This window comes from Wasmannia auropunctata, unplaced genomic scaffold (assembly GCF_000956235.1).
Source record: "Wasmannia auropunctata unplaced genomic scaffold, wasmannia.A_1.0 LD335514.1, whole genome shotgun sequence".
Lineage (NCBI taxonomy): Eukaryota > Metazoa > Arthropoda > Insecta > Hymenoptera > Formicidae > Wasmannia > Wasmannia auropunctata.
This window is the reverse complement of record NW_012027376.1, coordinates 103,170-118,766: the sequence shown is the minus strand read 5'-3', so window position 1 is coordinate 118,766 and position 15,597 is coordinate 103,170. Positions and strand designations below refer to the sequence as shown.

General features: G+C 39.0%; 2 protein-coding genes across 2 annotated transcripts; both read left to right on the top strand.

The window, feature by feature from the left end:
- The first annotated feature begins 3,612 nt into the window (after positions 1–3,612).
- Positions 3,613–14,240, top strand: LOC105456856 (cytosol aminopeptidase-like). Its single transcript, XM_011701193.1, has 8 exons — positions 3,613–3,737; positions 4,089–4,204; positions 11,035–11,198; positions 11,536–11,710; positions 11,820–12,147; positions 12,224–12,492; positions 12,717–12,895; positions 13,081–14,240. Exons 1-8 carry the CDS (start codon positions 3,645–3,647, stop codon positions 13,305–13,307), a joined length of 1,551 nt encoding a protein of 516 aa, XP_011699495.1. The 5' UTR covers positions 3,613–3,644; the 3' UTR covers positions 13,308–14,240.
- Positions 4,956–8,639, top strand: LOC105456855 (E3 ubiquitin-protein ligase RFWD2-like). The gene has a single exon (XM_011701192.1). The coding sequence runs from the start codon at positions 5,214–5,216 to the stop codon at positions 7,260–7,262; it is 2,049 nt and encodes a 682-aa protein (XP_011699494.1). The 5' UTR covers positions 4,956–5,213; the 3' UTR covers positions 7,263–8,639.
- Positions 14,241–15,597: the final 1,357 nt, after the last annotated feature.

The following is a 15,597-nucleotide window of genomic DNA, read 5'->3' as shown; positions in this document are numbered from 1 at the left end:
CGGTATATATCTGTATATATGTGCCGTGGCACAACACGATCGAGTCCTCCCCCTCTCTCCCGTTTCCGCGACCAGGGCGCCAGGGCCCCACTCTCTTCAAGTCAATCAACCGGGACTTCTAGCGGCAAGTCCCCGTCCTCCCCAAGATGAAAGGCGCGTTGCGAATTGCGAAAAGACGCTTCGTTGGAGGTGCGGATTGTGCAGAATTGGGCCCGAGGTGCCGAAAGATTTTCGATGAAATCGATGAGGTCCCATTGAGAAATCGAAAAATTCATACGAAATGGAAAATAAGAGTAATAAATATAGTAAAATAATGTAGTTATGTGCGATCGCGATTTGGACAAAATGGCGATTCTAGACCCACTATCTTATTCCAAGGCAAAAGTCCTATTCGCTTTAAATAAACACAATTGTTTTATAAAGCGCTAAAATATATTTCAAGATCTTACCAGGCCAAATCCATGACAACGGGCATGTTTGAGTCTTTAATTTCTGGCTTTTTTTATGGGGAAATCATTTCGGACGTGGGACAGAAACGAAGACCGTGGGGATAACGTGTCCAATCAGTCCAATCACCGACGAGGTATTAACAAACGGCCAAAGGCAAATTTTCGTCACTGTCAAGTGGGCCCGGTGGGTAATTGAAGATGACATTACCAACTATTTTGGTTGTACTGAGGATAACAAACACGATCGTTTTTACGTGCAGGTACCAAAATATACATACATACATATATATATATATATATATATATATATATATATATACATATATAATTAATAATTATTATATCGACAGTAAAATTTTACATGTTCAAATTCTTCAATTTTCGCAACGTTTGCTGGACATATTGTGAAAATTAAAAAATACGTGTATTCATACAGCAAACGTTGCGAAAATTGAAAAATCTATGTAAACTATATGGTTTCACTGTCGATAATAAAATAGTCATATTTTTGTTATCCTCCGGTACAGCCAAAATCGTCGGTATTGTCATCGTTCTTCTATTATCCCAGTTACGAAAATTGCCTTTGGCGGCTTTGGTCGACCATCTTTAATAATAACCTCGTCGGTGATCCAATCCATAGACATTTATGACATTTATCTAATTATCTGTATTCTTATATGGTTCACTGTCCAGTCGCTCCAGATTCCAACTTTGTACGTTCTGTGACTCCTTCACAGTGCTTCCCTATCGGGCTTCTCTGATGTCCGAAGCCTGACGAGAAAGCAACATAACCTCACTGCACCGTATATAAACAAAACAATAATGTGTCTCTGGCGCATAAATTATATATGATATATTTTACAGAAAGGAAGAGGCTAACGCAAAGACAAGAGAAAAAGATGCCTCGATGAATGGACCTCTGTAAGGGAGAAAACAAAATTTCCAGTGGAATGGTGAATTCGTCAATGAAAATGACCGTCTCGTGCATCTTGAACAAGAGCTCGTTCGCGGACGAGCCGTCGAGAAGGCAAGGAAAGCCGGTACGGCTCCGGTCATCGTCGATGAGAAGGGCAAGGACATCAATTCATACACCCCGCAGTACATCACATTGTGGTACTTTTGTGTCCAGACTTCCACCTTGAAGCGCAAACTTCATTCCTTGAGAGACACGCGAATGAACAGCTTTATTTAGGAGGTGCACGAGAAAGAAATTCACCTGCTCGAGCCTACGAAATTGGAAATATTAAAGTAGGAATACAAAGTAGGAATACAAGAATCGAGACGAATTGAAGGATAAAGCGTGCGACAGCATAATCGAGCGTTGCAGATGCGAGGAACATCTTGAAGCATCGCCAAAGTCTCTATTATTGGCTCAGAGCATCGCGTCGAAGATACGGTAAAATAATTAAAGGGCAGGCTAGACAGATAATTGAAACCCAAATACGACGAGGATCTGTTTATTATCCAAATTTGACATCTATTCGAGCAACGCCAGTTTGAAATTCCTTAGTTTTTACTGGCGGATCGAACAATAGAGCTACCATTGCTGTCATTCCTTTGTAAAAAATTCTTTAGAAAAAATTCCTATTGGAGAAAGAAAACAGCAGAGAGGCAATGGATAATGCTTGAGATAACATATCATTTGTGAGAGGCTTAAAACAGAAGAAGCGAACAATAAGTCAGATATGTCAAACAACAATTATTTACTAACAGTCATCGTCCGACGAGGAAAAGAACAGATAAAAAAAACGGAGAAGCAATTAAAGTAAGGCGGCTAAATAAAAATTGAAGAAACAGAAGGAAAATTGAAAAAAAAAGAATCGCGAAACAACATGAAGGTGACAACAAACTGAAGGAAACCTTGAGGAAAAAAGAGGAAAACGCGAATGAATAGGGCAGGCTGTGGAGAATGAACGATACGAAACGACCGTGTAGAACGACAGCATGTACGAGGCAAAGGCACAGCCAAGGAGATGGAAGTATTAATCAAGTACATGCAACGAGAACTCGAAACGTATCAAATGAAACGCAAACGCGTCGCGTTTACATTTCATTTGACACGTTTCTATCTTCTCGGCTGTCGATGCCTTCGTACATGTTCTCGTTCTTCAATCATTTGACTTATTTACTTTAAAATTGATGTTGTCGACCAATGCGACGCTAAAACAGTAGCTTCTTAAAACAGTAAAATTACCATTAAATTTTGGAAAATTAATGCTAATTCATTAAAAGTTATTAAAATTAATTCTTACGTTCTCATAACAAAATATATTTGCTTTATATACATATATGTAATATATTTGTATATATTATAATACATACATATATTTATAAAAAAATGTTGTATGTAAAATATTCAACTTATTTTATAAATATAATGAAAATATTATTAAACCTTTATTATTTCAATGTGTATATTATAAATTACAAGTATAGGAAAATTTTTGCAGTTCTGAGACAAAGTTCGTTTATCATAATTGAAAATTAGAAAGTGTAAATGAATTCAAGTGTTTTAAAAATATAAATAAAATATGTACAATATCTTGTTTTTAAAACAATTTTGAAAAATTCATACAAAGTTTTGTTTACGAAACGTACGTATAATCTACATTTTTTTTTGTTAAAAAATCGATAATCATCTGCAACTGCAAGCTTCTCAGTTTTTGACTAAAAAAGAGTATACTGGAGCAAATGGTAAACATGATTACTTCACACAAAAAGATTAAACTTTCAAAATATACTTTCACTTTACTTTACGATACTTTATGTTATCAGATCATTTTTTAGCTCAATGTACTACGATTATTTTTTGTAATGTTGAGTTTTCCTCTCCAAAACAAAACATAAATTCTATTCGTTATATTGTCAAGATATAGATTGTAAAGAGACTTAGAGGAGTCTGCAGATCCCTAAGAATTTTTACGTAGAAAGTTTATAAAGAAAGTATATTCTCGCGACTGTTTCGATCTGTAAAATCCTCGATCGTCGTCAACGACCGAGAGATCTCTCGGGGTGTTCGAAATTCGCGCGGTTCGCACGGCCGCGTGGCCTGGGCGCCAACGTTCGCAGATCAAATCCAGCCTATCGGAATCGTCGATTCACGCCCGCCAGGCGCCGTGGCGTGCCGTGTGCGGCTGGCATGATGGGGTGTGCATTATGTATCGCGCTTAACGCTCTCTCCTGGGGGAACGAATTATGGCATTGTCTTTCATCAGGGCTAGAGCACTGCAGTACGGAAATTCGCAGTATTCGCACTTGCGCCTCTTCGCCAGCGTATCGATCATGAAGGTAATCGCCGCGATTCCGCCTCGTCGATTAACGGCGCGTTCGCTCCTCCGTAACGACGGGACGTCGAAATTCCTCGCGGCAAACCCGGAAAATTCGGACGAATCGTGATGCAATACGTGATGCGATCCGTCGTCGTGTGCACGCACGGGATATATTTCTCTCTCTCTCTCTCTCACTCTTTCTCGGCCCGTACTTATCTCGAGCTGATTTTCTCGTCCTCGTCAGCGCGTTCGACGCCGAGCTTTCTCGGACACCCCCGAATACGCGGACCATGCTCCCTCGTCGACGACCTCGTCCTCCCGCTGTCGCCCGACTCCCCCCTGACACATTTTGCCCCCTTTCTTTCCGTAGACGGGACTGGTACTGGGTGTTTACGAAACGGAGAGCGAGGACAACGTCGTGCTCACCCCTACGGCGGCCAAGTACAATGAGCTGGTTAACGGCAAGCTGCTGAAGAACATCCTGCTGTAAGTGTGTCCGCTGCAAACTTTTACCACCTACGCTGTAAAGAAATCTCTTTTTGTGCAAGTCTCCGCGCGAGTCTTAGATAAACGGCATTCAACGCCACGCAGCCGCGCGCCGTTCTGTTTTTAGTATCGTACTTTTTTTTTTCTTTCACCCATCTAACAAGGCTGTACCCCCTTTGTGCGCCACTGTTGTAGAATACGTCTCGCCACAGACTTACCCCTGACCTGATTTGGACACATATGTTACGCTCGCGTCAGGAGTACCCCCTTTTTCTTTCTCCAGATTACAAAGTCCTCTGTTTCTCTCGACGAAGTTGAGATCTGTGTTTTCCCCTCATGTACATACTCTTAGCACACACTTAGTTTAACGAGCGTGTGACGCACCGAGGCATAGAAACCGCGACGTGTATATACAAGGTCTCCCTTCGTCCTCTCTCTCTCTTTCCCTCCCCCCGCCGCCCTGGTACACAGCATTTGCACTTCCAAATTGTTGTTTCACTTTCGTTTCGTCATACAATATAACAATATGTTTAAATATTTTATTCATATTTCCAGCCTGAAACAATTGTTATAATGCTGCCTGAGCTTTTATCTGACATTCAAAAGTGCTTTCCCTTTGTTTATCTTGAAATTCTCATGTATACAAAGTTACTATTTGTTCTGTTATATCGAAAAATTTTTGAATCTTCCAACAATAGTCTCTTACCGCCGCACGAGCTCACTGGCATTATTTTCATTGTTTCAGGAGTGACTAGAGTGAGAGAGTGACGGTATTATACGCATGATATGAAGCGCGCAACTTGCTCCGCACAAAAAGGATATCCTAAGAAACACAGCTGCGCTTTATAAATGAGAATATAATACTGCCTGACTTATGATATAATTCTTTTCGACGCGCCGTCAGACAAATCGAAATAGGAGATTTTAAAAAGCCGTTATATCCGTTAATTAACCATCACTGCTTCAAGACTGACTGAGGGAATACGAGTAGAGTAATAATATAGTAGTAATGTCGGCACCTGGCGACGGTAATATGGGGAACGATAGCAGCGCAGGGAGCAGTGGTGGATTAGGCGACGGTAGATTTAATAAGCCCCATCCGCCTACGAACGTGCTGCAGAGGATGACCGGGATATTAGAGGATAAGAGCAACGACTACATGTGCCCGATTTGCTTCGATCTCATCGACACGGCGTATATCACACGTTGCGGGCACACGTTTTGCCACCACTGTATCGTAAAGTGCTTAGAGATTAAGGACCGTTGCCCGAAATGCAGCTTCACGTTGGGCGAGCACGACATTTTTCCCAACTTTCTGCTGGACGAGCTGGTGTCCAAGTATAAGACGAGAAGCAAGGGCCTCGCCCAGCTGGGCTCTTACGCGGACAACGGCAGGCACGGAGCGGCGGGTAGCGATCCGTCGGCGCCCGACGGTCTGCGGAGCATCGTCGCGGCGGAGAGCGCCAATCTCACTCTACCCGACGTGAACGTGATGCTCGAGGTGCTGACTCAGCGGAAGCATCTGCTCGAGGCGGAGACCTGCACGGCGCAGAACAAGCTGCTGCACGAGTTCCTCAAGCACCTGCTGCAGCAGAAGGAGGAGCAGAGGAATCAGCTGCAGAAAGAGGTGGTGCTGATCAAGAAGGACATGGAGGAGGTGGAGACGATTCTGAAGGACGTGCAGAGCAAGTGCCCGCGGGTGGAGGACGTCAAGAAGGCGAGCGAGAACGACACCGCGCAAATGTCGGCCATCAGGCGGGAGATGCTCGGCCTCATAGACATAATAGACTCGAACATGGTGAAGCCTAGCGACAAGACGACGACCAGCGCGGCCGACACCTTCGCCAATCCGGCGAGCGTCAGCCAGTCCGGTGGATCGACCCTGGCCGTGCGCAGGAAGCGGTTGCACGCTCACTTCGACGATTTCGTTCAGTGCTACTTCGACTCCCGCGGCAAGGAACTGCTGCTAGGTCAGAAGTCGCAGTCCCAGAGCGAGGCTCAGCAGCACGGCGGCGTGCACAGCACGAGCTCCGGTCTGGACGTGTTTCGCGAGAATCTCGTCAAGTTCTCGAGGTACAATTCCCTGCGTCCACTGGCCACTCTCAACTACTCGTCGGATTTGTTCAACAATTCCACGATCGTTTCGAGTATCGAGTTCGATAAGGACAATGAGTTCTTCGCGATCGCCGGTGTTACGAAGCGTATAAAGGTATTCGATTACGGTGCCGTGATACGGGACACCGTCGACATTCACTATCCCTGCGTCGAGATGGTTTCTAGTTCCAAGATTTCTTGCGTCTCGTGGAATTCCTTTCACAAGGGGATGCTCGCTTCGTCGGACTACGAAGGCACCGTGACGGTGTGGGACGCGATGACCGGTCAGCGGACGAAGGCGTTCCAGGAGCACGAGAAGAGGTGCTGGTCCGTCGATTTCAACGACGTGGACACTAGACTGATCGCGTCCGGCTCCGACGACGCCCGGGTCAAATTGTGGGCATTGAATACCGATTACTCCGTGGCGTCGTTAGAGGCGAAGGCAAATGTGTGCTGCGTGAAATTCAATCCACGTAGCTCGTGTCACCTGGCGTTCGGCTCCGCGGATCACTGCGTGCATTATTACGATTTGCGCAACATGAAGGAGGCGCTGTGCATATTCAAGGGCCACCGCAAAGCCGTCTCCTACGTCAAGTTTATCAACAAGGAGGAAATTGTGTCGGCCAGCACGGATTCACAGCTGAAGATGTGGAACATAAATAATCCGCTTTGTCTGCGATCGTTCGTCGGGCATGTGAACGAGAAGAACTTTGTCGGACTCGCCACCGACGGCGATTACGTAGCTTGTGGATCCGAGAACAACGCGCTATACGTGTACTACAAAGGACTGACAAAGCAGTTGTTCTCGTACAAATTCGACGCCGTTCGAAGCATACTGGAGGTGCAGGACAGAAGGGAGGAAGATCTGAACGAGTTCGTGTCCGCGGTGTGCTGGAGGCAGATGTCTAATGTCGTAGTGGCCGCCAATTCTCAAGGGATTATCAAAATATTAGAGCTGGTTTGAGATTAGGAGATTAGGAAAAAGTTGTTGAACTGAGAACTTAATGAGTGAAACACGTGTATTCGATTACTATAAATTAAAACGGGTCTAAATAATGGAAAAAAAAAGGTAGCGAAAGGATTAGAGATATAAGAATAATGTCTGACAAAAATTATATTTCAAGAGAGAAATTTATGAAATATACGTTGTTTTACGTTTTTATAATATATTTAGCCCCGCATACACTTAGACCCTTTTTATTTTATGGTATCTCTCTTGTGACTATTTTAAGCGTGAATAACAACGAGAAATAACGGAATCCATTCTAAATAGCGTAATTAAAATAACGACCGCGCGTAGTGAAAATTTGTACAATTGACGTAATATAAATCGGATGAAAACGGCATTGAAAGATGCACTATATCGGTGAATAAAACTATCGCAAGCGGAGATCTTCCAATGATCCATGCTCAATGTATCAGAGAGCACAGATACTTTCTCTGGATTGTATGTACGCTATGTGTACGTTATAATTAGGAACATCGGTACCGTTAATTATTACATTTTCGGATTTGGAATCTATATCTAATCTAATTTAGCTATAATTCTATCTCAACAGACTGAATCGTAATGATTAAAGTTTTTGCATTATTATAACATGCTCGAAAAAAAGAAATTTCGTGCGTATGACTTATGAACACGATGATCTTTCGTAATTTTACGTTATTGATACTTAATATTTGTCGGAGATACCATAATTGCACGCTTGTTAAATTGTATTTTAATGCAGATATATATATATACACATATACATATATTTTTAAATATATGATCAATGTGATTGAGAGAGTGACGTTTACTACAATAAGTACAATACTTTTGGAAGCAAACAGTCCGAGTCTGCACAAGTCTATTGCATTTTAGGCGATTTGGGAAGCATGCAGGAATCGTAGGATTTATCTTTTTTTTTTCTTACTCAATTTTACGTGCTGAATTAAAAAATCACAGTTAAAATAATCTTAATATCCGGGGAAATAATTTTGGGATGTATTTTGAGAAAAAAGCAATGGTTGATTTCATCATTAATTTTGTCGAGCGATGTCTGCGACATTGAATTTGTCTTTAAAAATATTGTGATGTATATTGATATCTAAGCCATCATTCTTTCTCATCAGGGTTTTAGAACCTGCAATAGCGGAATTATTTTAAGCTATGTATATATTTATACTTATTTAGATTTGTACATTTATTTACGTATGTATACATTACATATGTATATGTATATATATATATTTGTTTTCTGTTAAAATATGTCCCAAAATTATATTTCCCGGATACCAAGACTATTTGAATTATGATTTTCGGATTCAACAGAAATTGAATAAGATGAATCAAATCCAACGATCCTTGTATGATTCTTCAATCGCTTAAAATAGACTCCTTTACAATAGTGTATGCGTGTGTTCAAGAGTGATTTTCCAATAACGCTTTTTAATGTTCGAATGACGATTGCTTCGATATTTTAATCCATCACGAAATCTGTTTTTAACGCGAAACTTAAAAATGACAAACACATGTTTGATAACGGCTCAATTTTATTTAAATTTTCGGAGTAAATCTGAAAAAAAATGCACTTGTTTAAATTCTCTAAAAATATAAATATTTTAAAAAAATATAATATATAATAATATATAATATACATAATAATAATATATTATATGTATATGTATATTATATATTATATATTATATAATATATTTTTTTTAAATATAAATTCTCGATTGAAAATAATTGAAACATCGGAACGAGAATCATCAAAACTAATATGCGTATATTGAATTGTAATATAACACTGATGTACATATGTAACTTCGACTGGCAATCGTACCTGCATTTTCTTAGAAATCACTAGTAATCGCAATATTAATATTTTGAATACCGAAATATCGATGTTTTCGCTACCGCGTGATAGAAATCTCAACAGTTAAAAAAAAATTTTTTGCAACCAGTTACTAACGAAATTTTCAGCTCGAGACTTGGTGGTATCATGATTGCACAATCCTGTAAACAGAGCCGTGATAAGGTGTAATCAACATCTCAAATATCTTTTACACCGATAATGGTAACATATAGATAACACATGTTGTTTTATTGAAACTGTCTGGTTACGATATTTTTTTTACTGCATATAAATTTTTTGTATTATAGTCTTTGAATTTGACCATATTGTTAACAAGTATGCAATATTACGTTAGCCTAATTTAAACGTTAAATAATTGAAAAATATTTGAACGTTGAAAGACAGAGTTAAAGCAAGTTATTGTTCTAAGAAAGACAAAATTAAGGCAAGTTGTTCCAAGTAATATTAACGTTGCGAAAAGAGAAAATGTACAAAGTACGAATAGAGAAGTGAAATCTATTGCGGGAAGAATAACCGTACGTGAAGTAGCGGGAACTTCTTGCGCACGGTTAATATTTTTAGCCGGTTGAATTTGCGAAAGTGATAGATTGAAAATACAGATGGAATTAATTTGTATTTATTTTAATTAACTTAGAGCAGCAAATACACAGCTCACTCGAACTGTGTCAGCTCGTCGAGCGATATTGAGAGATACTTATTGCGTGACGAGCAAATTTCAAGTCTTCGCTTCGAAGCGCCGTTCAACCAAGGGCTGCTTATAAACTTTTCTACCGGTTTCCGAAATATCAAGGCTCAAGATTCACTTTCATCACCTTATATGGCAATATTATCACGAGTATTCTAAGTCGAAAGTCAAGAACAATTGACTTAATCTGTTTTATTTTTTTTAAATAATAAACTTGCTTTAATCTTCTGTCATGAGTATTAGTGGATCTATTATATTTCTTATTTGCGGTGAACATATAATTACATGTAATGTGCAGTCGTGGACAAATAGATTGCAACACTTCTTTTTTATGAGTTTTTTAAGTGCGAAACGCACTAATATGTTGCATACGCGAACCACGATTGGTGTACTATCTGTAGTCTAGAAACAGTAAAAAAAAGTACTATCTTTAGACTAGAGATAATGCACCAATCGTGGTTTGCATTTGCAAAATATATTAGTGCGTTTGGAAACTCATAAAAAGAAGTGTCGCAACCTGTTTGTCTACGATCGTAGTCATTTAAATCTGTTTTTCATTATTTCGTCTCACGATACAACTATGCCAACTAAACCCCATGACAAAGTCACATTACTACTTATAGCGTTGTTGTATATAAAACAAATTGTGAAGATTATCAACGGATATATTTCATTGTATATTAATATACAAGGGGCCGGTCTTGCGCAGTACTTGACGCGAGACGTTACCTTGCATCTTGATCTTAAAGCTGCTAAATAGGTTGTAACATGCTCGTTTCAACAGTGTTAGTGAGAACTGAATGTGAAACAGTTCCGTAATGTAATGTATCCACACAGATACAGTAGCTCAGATAAAAAACAGCAGTTGTGAATCAATGTGTAGCTATAATAATCTCCTAAGTGAGTAAATTGTAAATGTACCGATGTGTATAATGTGTAACTGGATGAAAAAGAAGAATATTCTAGAATAAAGAATAGTATATTTTTAGAGTGTATTTTAAAATTGCAAAGTACACCGTACATGATTGAATGTCAAGAGAATGCCTAGATTCTGTTGTAATTAATAAATTTATGAATTTGTGTCTGAATATCTCTCTCTCTCTCTCTGTCTACTGTCGCGTATTTTTCCTCACAAATTATTATATGGTCAGATCTTTTCAACTAACTTGGAACGAATGTTTGCGCTACAGAGCAGGACCAAAGATCCCTAAAGGTCATGCTAGAGTGTTTTGGGGTTTGGATGAAACAGATTACACCGGAATCGCGGTAGTTGGACTGGGGAAGCAGGGTCTTGGTATTAACAAACTTGAGGAGATCCATGAAGGAAAGGAAAGCGTACGTGCTGCCGCAGCAGGTATCCTTAATATATTCCAAAAAATTACATAATTATGCAAATATAGTCATTCCACTTTTGTTATTCAAATTTAGAGATCCTTTAAAATTGAAAATCGATATTCCAACGTACATAGTAAACTGTAACAATTTTGATACTTATATTTTAATACGTTATTATTATTTTAAAGAATATAAAAGAGCTTCTTTTGTGCGTTTAAGATGTAGTCATAATTCTTTGTGATATAAGCGATAATTTTTATTAACTTTCTTACATAAACTTTAGTGATGATCGTTAAAAAGAAAAAGTTGCATTATTCTAGAGCCTTATAGATTCTATTAAAGTTTTGTTGTTCTAGCGGGATGCCGTGCACTCGATGACGTCGAGATAAAGGACATCAAGCTAGAAACGCTAGGCGACGCGGAAGCCGCCGCCGAGGGAGCTGGTTTATCCACATGGCTTTATCAAGGATTTAAAAATGAAGAGAAGAAAAAGAAATCACCAAAGATCTCGCTATACGGAGAAGAAGGAGAGTAAGTAACGTTTCTTTATACTCATCGAAAATGTCTACAATAATTGTAAATCTCGTTTTATGAATACAAAACTAATAATTCGTTTTTTTTTTATTTTTTATTTTTTAAGGGCGGAATGGCAAGTCGGCATTATCAAAGCCCAGGCGCAGAACTGGGCTCGCGAGCTCTCTGACACGCCCGCGAATCTGATGACACCCACGATATTTTCGCAGCGGGTCTTCGAGGCCCTGACGAAGCTCGGGGTCGGCGTTCAGGTGCGCGACAAGAGCTGGGCCGAGCAGAAGAAGATGGGCTCGTTCCTCAGCGTGGCGCGCGGCAGCATCGAACAGCCCAAGTTCCTCGAGATCAATTACAAGGGCGCCGACAATCCGAGTGAGCCACCGGTGACGTTCGTCGGTAAGGGAGTCACTTTCGATGCCGGTGGCATCAGCCTTAAGGTAAGAGAGCCGCTCTTTCTCCGTTTGAAGAAATAACGTGAGAAACTGAGACTTAGAGGCGAACGATTGCTCGCAGCCGCCGTCGGAGATGGACGAGATGCGCGCCGATATGAGCGGCGCCGCCTGCGTGGCCGCCACCATCCGAGCCGCGGCGCAGCTCAAACTGAAGAAAAATATCATCGGGCTGATCCCGCTCACGGAGAATCTGCCGTCCGGGCATGCCACGAAGCCGGGAGATCTGGTGCAGGCGATGAACGGCAAGACCATCATCGTGGACAACACCGACGCGGAGGGCAGGCTGATTCTCGCCGACGCCCTGTGCTACGCTCAGCAGTTTAATCCAAGGTTTACTTGAAACAAATTGATATTTAGAATTAATATGAGAAAATTACCATCTCCAATTTTGGATTCTAATTATTTCTTGTCGTCGTACTTCTATGCTTCAAAAAGATGCTCCCACGAATTTTCCTGTGTTTTTTCACCGCGTTATGCACTATCCTATTTTATCGATGTATATTGGACAAATTATAAAAAACAATTATAAACTGATAAATCATCAATCTAAATAGATTTATCTTGGATATCGCTACGTTGACTGGTGCCATGAGGATCTCCTTGTCGAACTCCGCAACTGGAGTGTTTAGCAATGACGGCAATCTTTTTGAAACTCTGAGAAATGCTGGCACGATAACCGGCGATCGAGTGTGGAGATTCCCTCTGTGGCAGCACTTCACCGATGAAGTGACAAGTGAGTGCTCTAAAGATTATACACGCTATTACGTTTTACTTTAAATTCTTTTCGGGGAATTATTTTATAAACTTTTTTTCTTTATCTATTCTTTATATATCTTGGATACTGAAAGCTGAGACACATGAAATCGTTGCTATTCGTCGCTTGTATAAAGCTTAAAAGTCTCTTGCTACAATTTTCAGAAAAAGTCAAGGGCGCTGATATAAATAACATCGCGAAGTGCAAGGGCGGTGGCTCTTGCACCGCCGCCGCCTTCTTGAGGGAGTTCGTCAGCAAGGATACACCGTGGATGCATCTGGACATAGCTGGCGTCATGGGACCCGCCCACGACGAATTATCGTACATCCCGGCCGGAATGACCGGGCGCCCGACACGTACGCTTATACAATTCCTACAGGCGCTCTGTTAAACGGTCCGCAAGATGATTCATTTTACGTAACTCGCGCGCCAAATGGGTTCTTGTAATTTTCTATGCATATATGTAAAAGTTTACACAGAAGGATATGTATATAGAAATATGCATATATATATATATGTATATATATATATACCTATATATGTATATAGGGGAATTGCGCCTAATATGGAGAGGATTATATTGAGCGATCCATTTAATCGGACTTGAAATGATAATGTTCAGTGATAAAACGCATAAACAACTTATCGCAGGCCAGTAGCAGCATTTTTAACGCAATTTCTTACTAGATAACAAGCTCCTTCGAGAGGGTATAAGATCAGTGACATAACGCAGGTTGAATGCGATTTGAAAATTATCTTTATCAGTCTGAATATTGAATATGCTGAAACTTGAGTTGAACATTCTAGCAGAGTAAAACGAATGCTAGCAAAGATTATGATTTCTGCATGCTGCATGAAAATACATTGCCATTACTATAAGAATATTTGAAGAGTACGTACATTAAGTATGTTAATCAAGGTTTATACGTATACATTTTTCATTTTTGATATATTTGATACATCAAGATAACATCTCAATTACATTTCTGTCTGAGAGATCGTTATCGAAATGCTTCACGACTATACAATCCCTAGAATCAAAATTATATTGTACCTCGCCATATTAGGCAGTGCCTACATCTTTTTAAGTTACCACTTCTTATACGATGGAAATATTATAATCCGGTAAGTATACATGCGGATGAAAAAGTATGTCTGAAATAGAATACTTTAATTTTACTTTATCTAGATGTGGAAAGCTGTGTGACTCATTTCAAAAATAATTTTTACATTTGTCGAAGGCATCTTCGGATAAATTTTGTATCATGAAACTTGATAATTATATATTCGTTGCATTTTGACATATATAGAAGTGTTTGGAAAACTTGTCAAGTTATTTAGCGAAACCTAGCTTCGAACCTTTCTATGAATCCACAGCACAGTTGGTCCTGTATCCTATTTTCTAAAAAAAAAAAAAATCCGGCGAAAGAGAGAGAGAGAGAGAGACTCTTTCTTCTATTAGACACCGTTCTCCTATATAAAATACAGTTCCATTACAAATCGAAACTGATAATTCCACTTTATACATGCGACTATCACGTTTGATTGTCCGTAAAAGCGGCAGTTTTTAAAATGAGTTTTATACAACCTTTTTACAATTTGTAGTCAAATTGCTTTCGTGTGTGTAAAGTTGACCTCTTCTTTTACATATTTATCGGGACCTTATTACAATCAGGATTTTAAACTAGCTGGAATAGTGCAAATAAGAAAACGTGCTCTGTATATGTATATAATTAACATTCGTATCAATTATATGTATACTACAGTGCATACAATACAATATTCTATAGGATGAAAGTTGCATATGTCGTATGTATGAGTACGTTGGATCTATAAAAAAATAATGAATAATATAAGCATTCTGTCCTGGACTCGCAAAAGGCGCAATATATAAAAATTGCCTGTCAATATGAAAAATAGATCTATATTCATATTGTCATATTAAATCGACAATTTATATATAAAATATTTCTTTTGGTTATCACACTACATAAAAAACGAGCATATACCTGTTACCTTGTATATTATTTTTAATTATATACTATACATATATTCTAACTCAAAATAAAATAAACATCAATAAAATTGATATGTCTCGAAGTAATTATTATAATATAATATATATTATTATAATTATATAATTATCCAGTTTAACTTTAAACTAAAATTAACTTATTTAATCTACAATATATCTATCGCGTGGAATAAATAAAATAAAATAAATAAAATTATTGTACTTTATGACAATGTGCATAGAACATAAATACTTGTCAAAAGTACTCTAATGGCGCACATCATAAATTATTAATCATACAAAATAAACAATATGTTAACAAAAAGATAGCACAACACAATCTTTTGGAAATTTGATTTGCATTTTCAGATTGCTCGTTTTATATGTATTAATATGTCTATATCTAATGCATAAGTGTACATTAGTTACAGGCACACAGAGATGCTTTAAAAAACTATTTGAAAATTTATGTAAACATGGAAATTTCGAATTTGTACGCAAATGTTCAGGATGCTTATATTAGTGCGATCAGCATACATTTTGATGTGATTGCACAGTACACTAGGCGCAATATACATTTTATTGATATCGCATGAACAGTACACTTCATAGGATGTCCAAAGGCACTGCAAAAGCGATAAACGCAGTTTATTATAAAAGTGTCAAC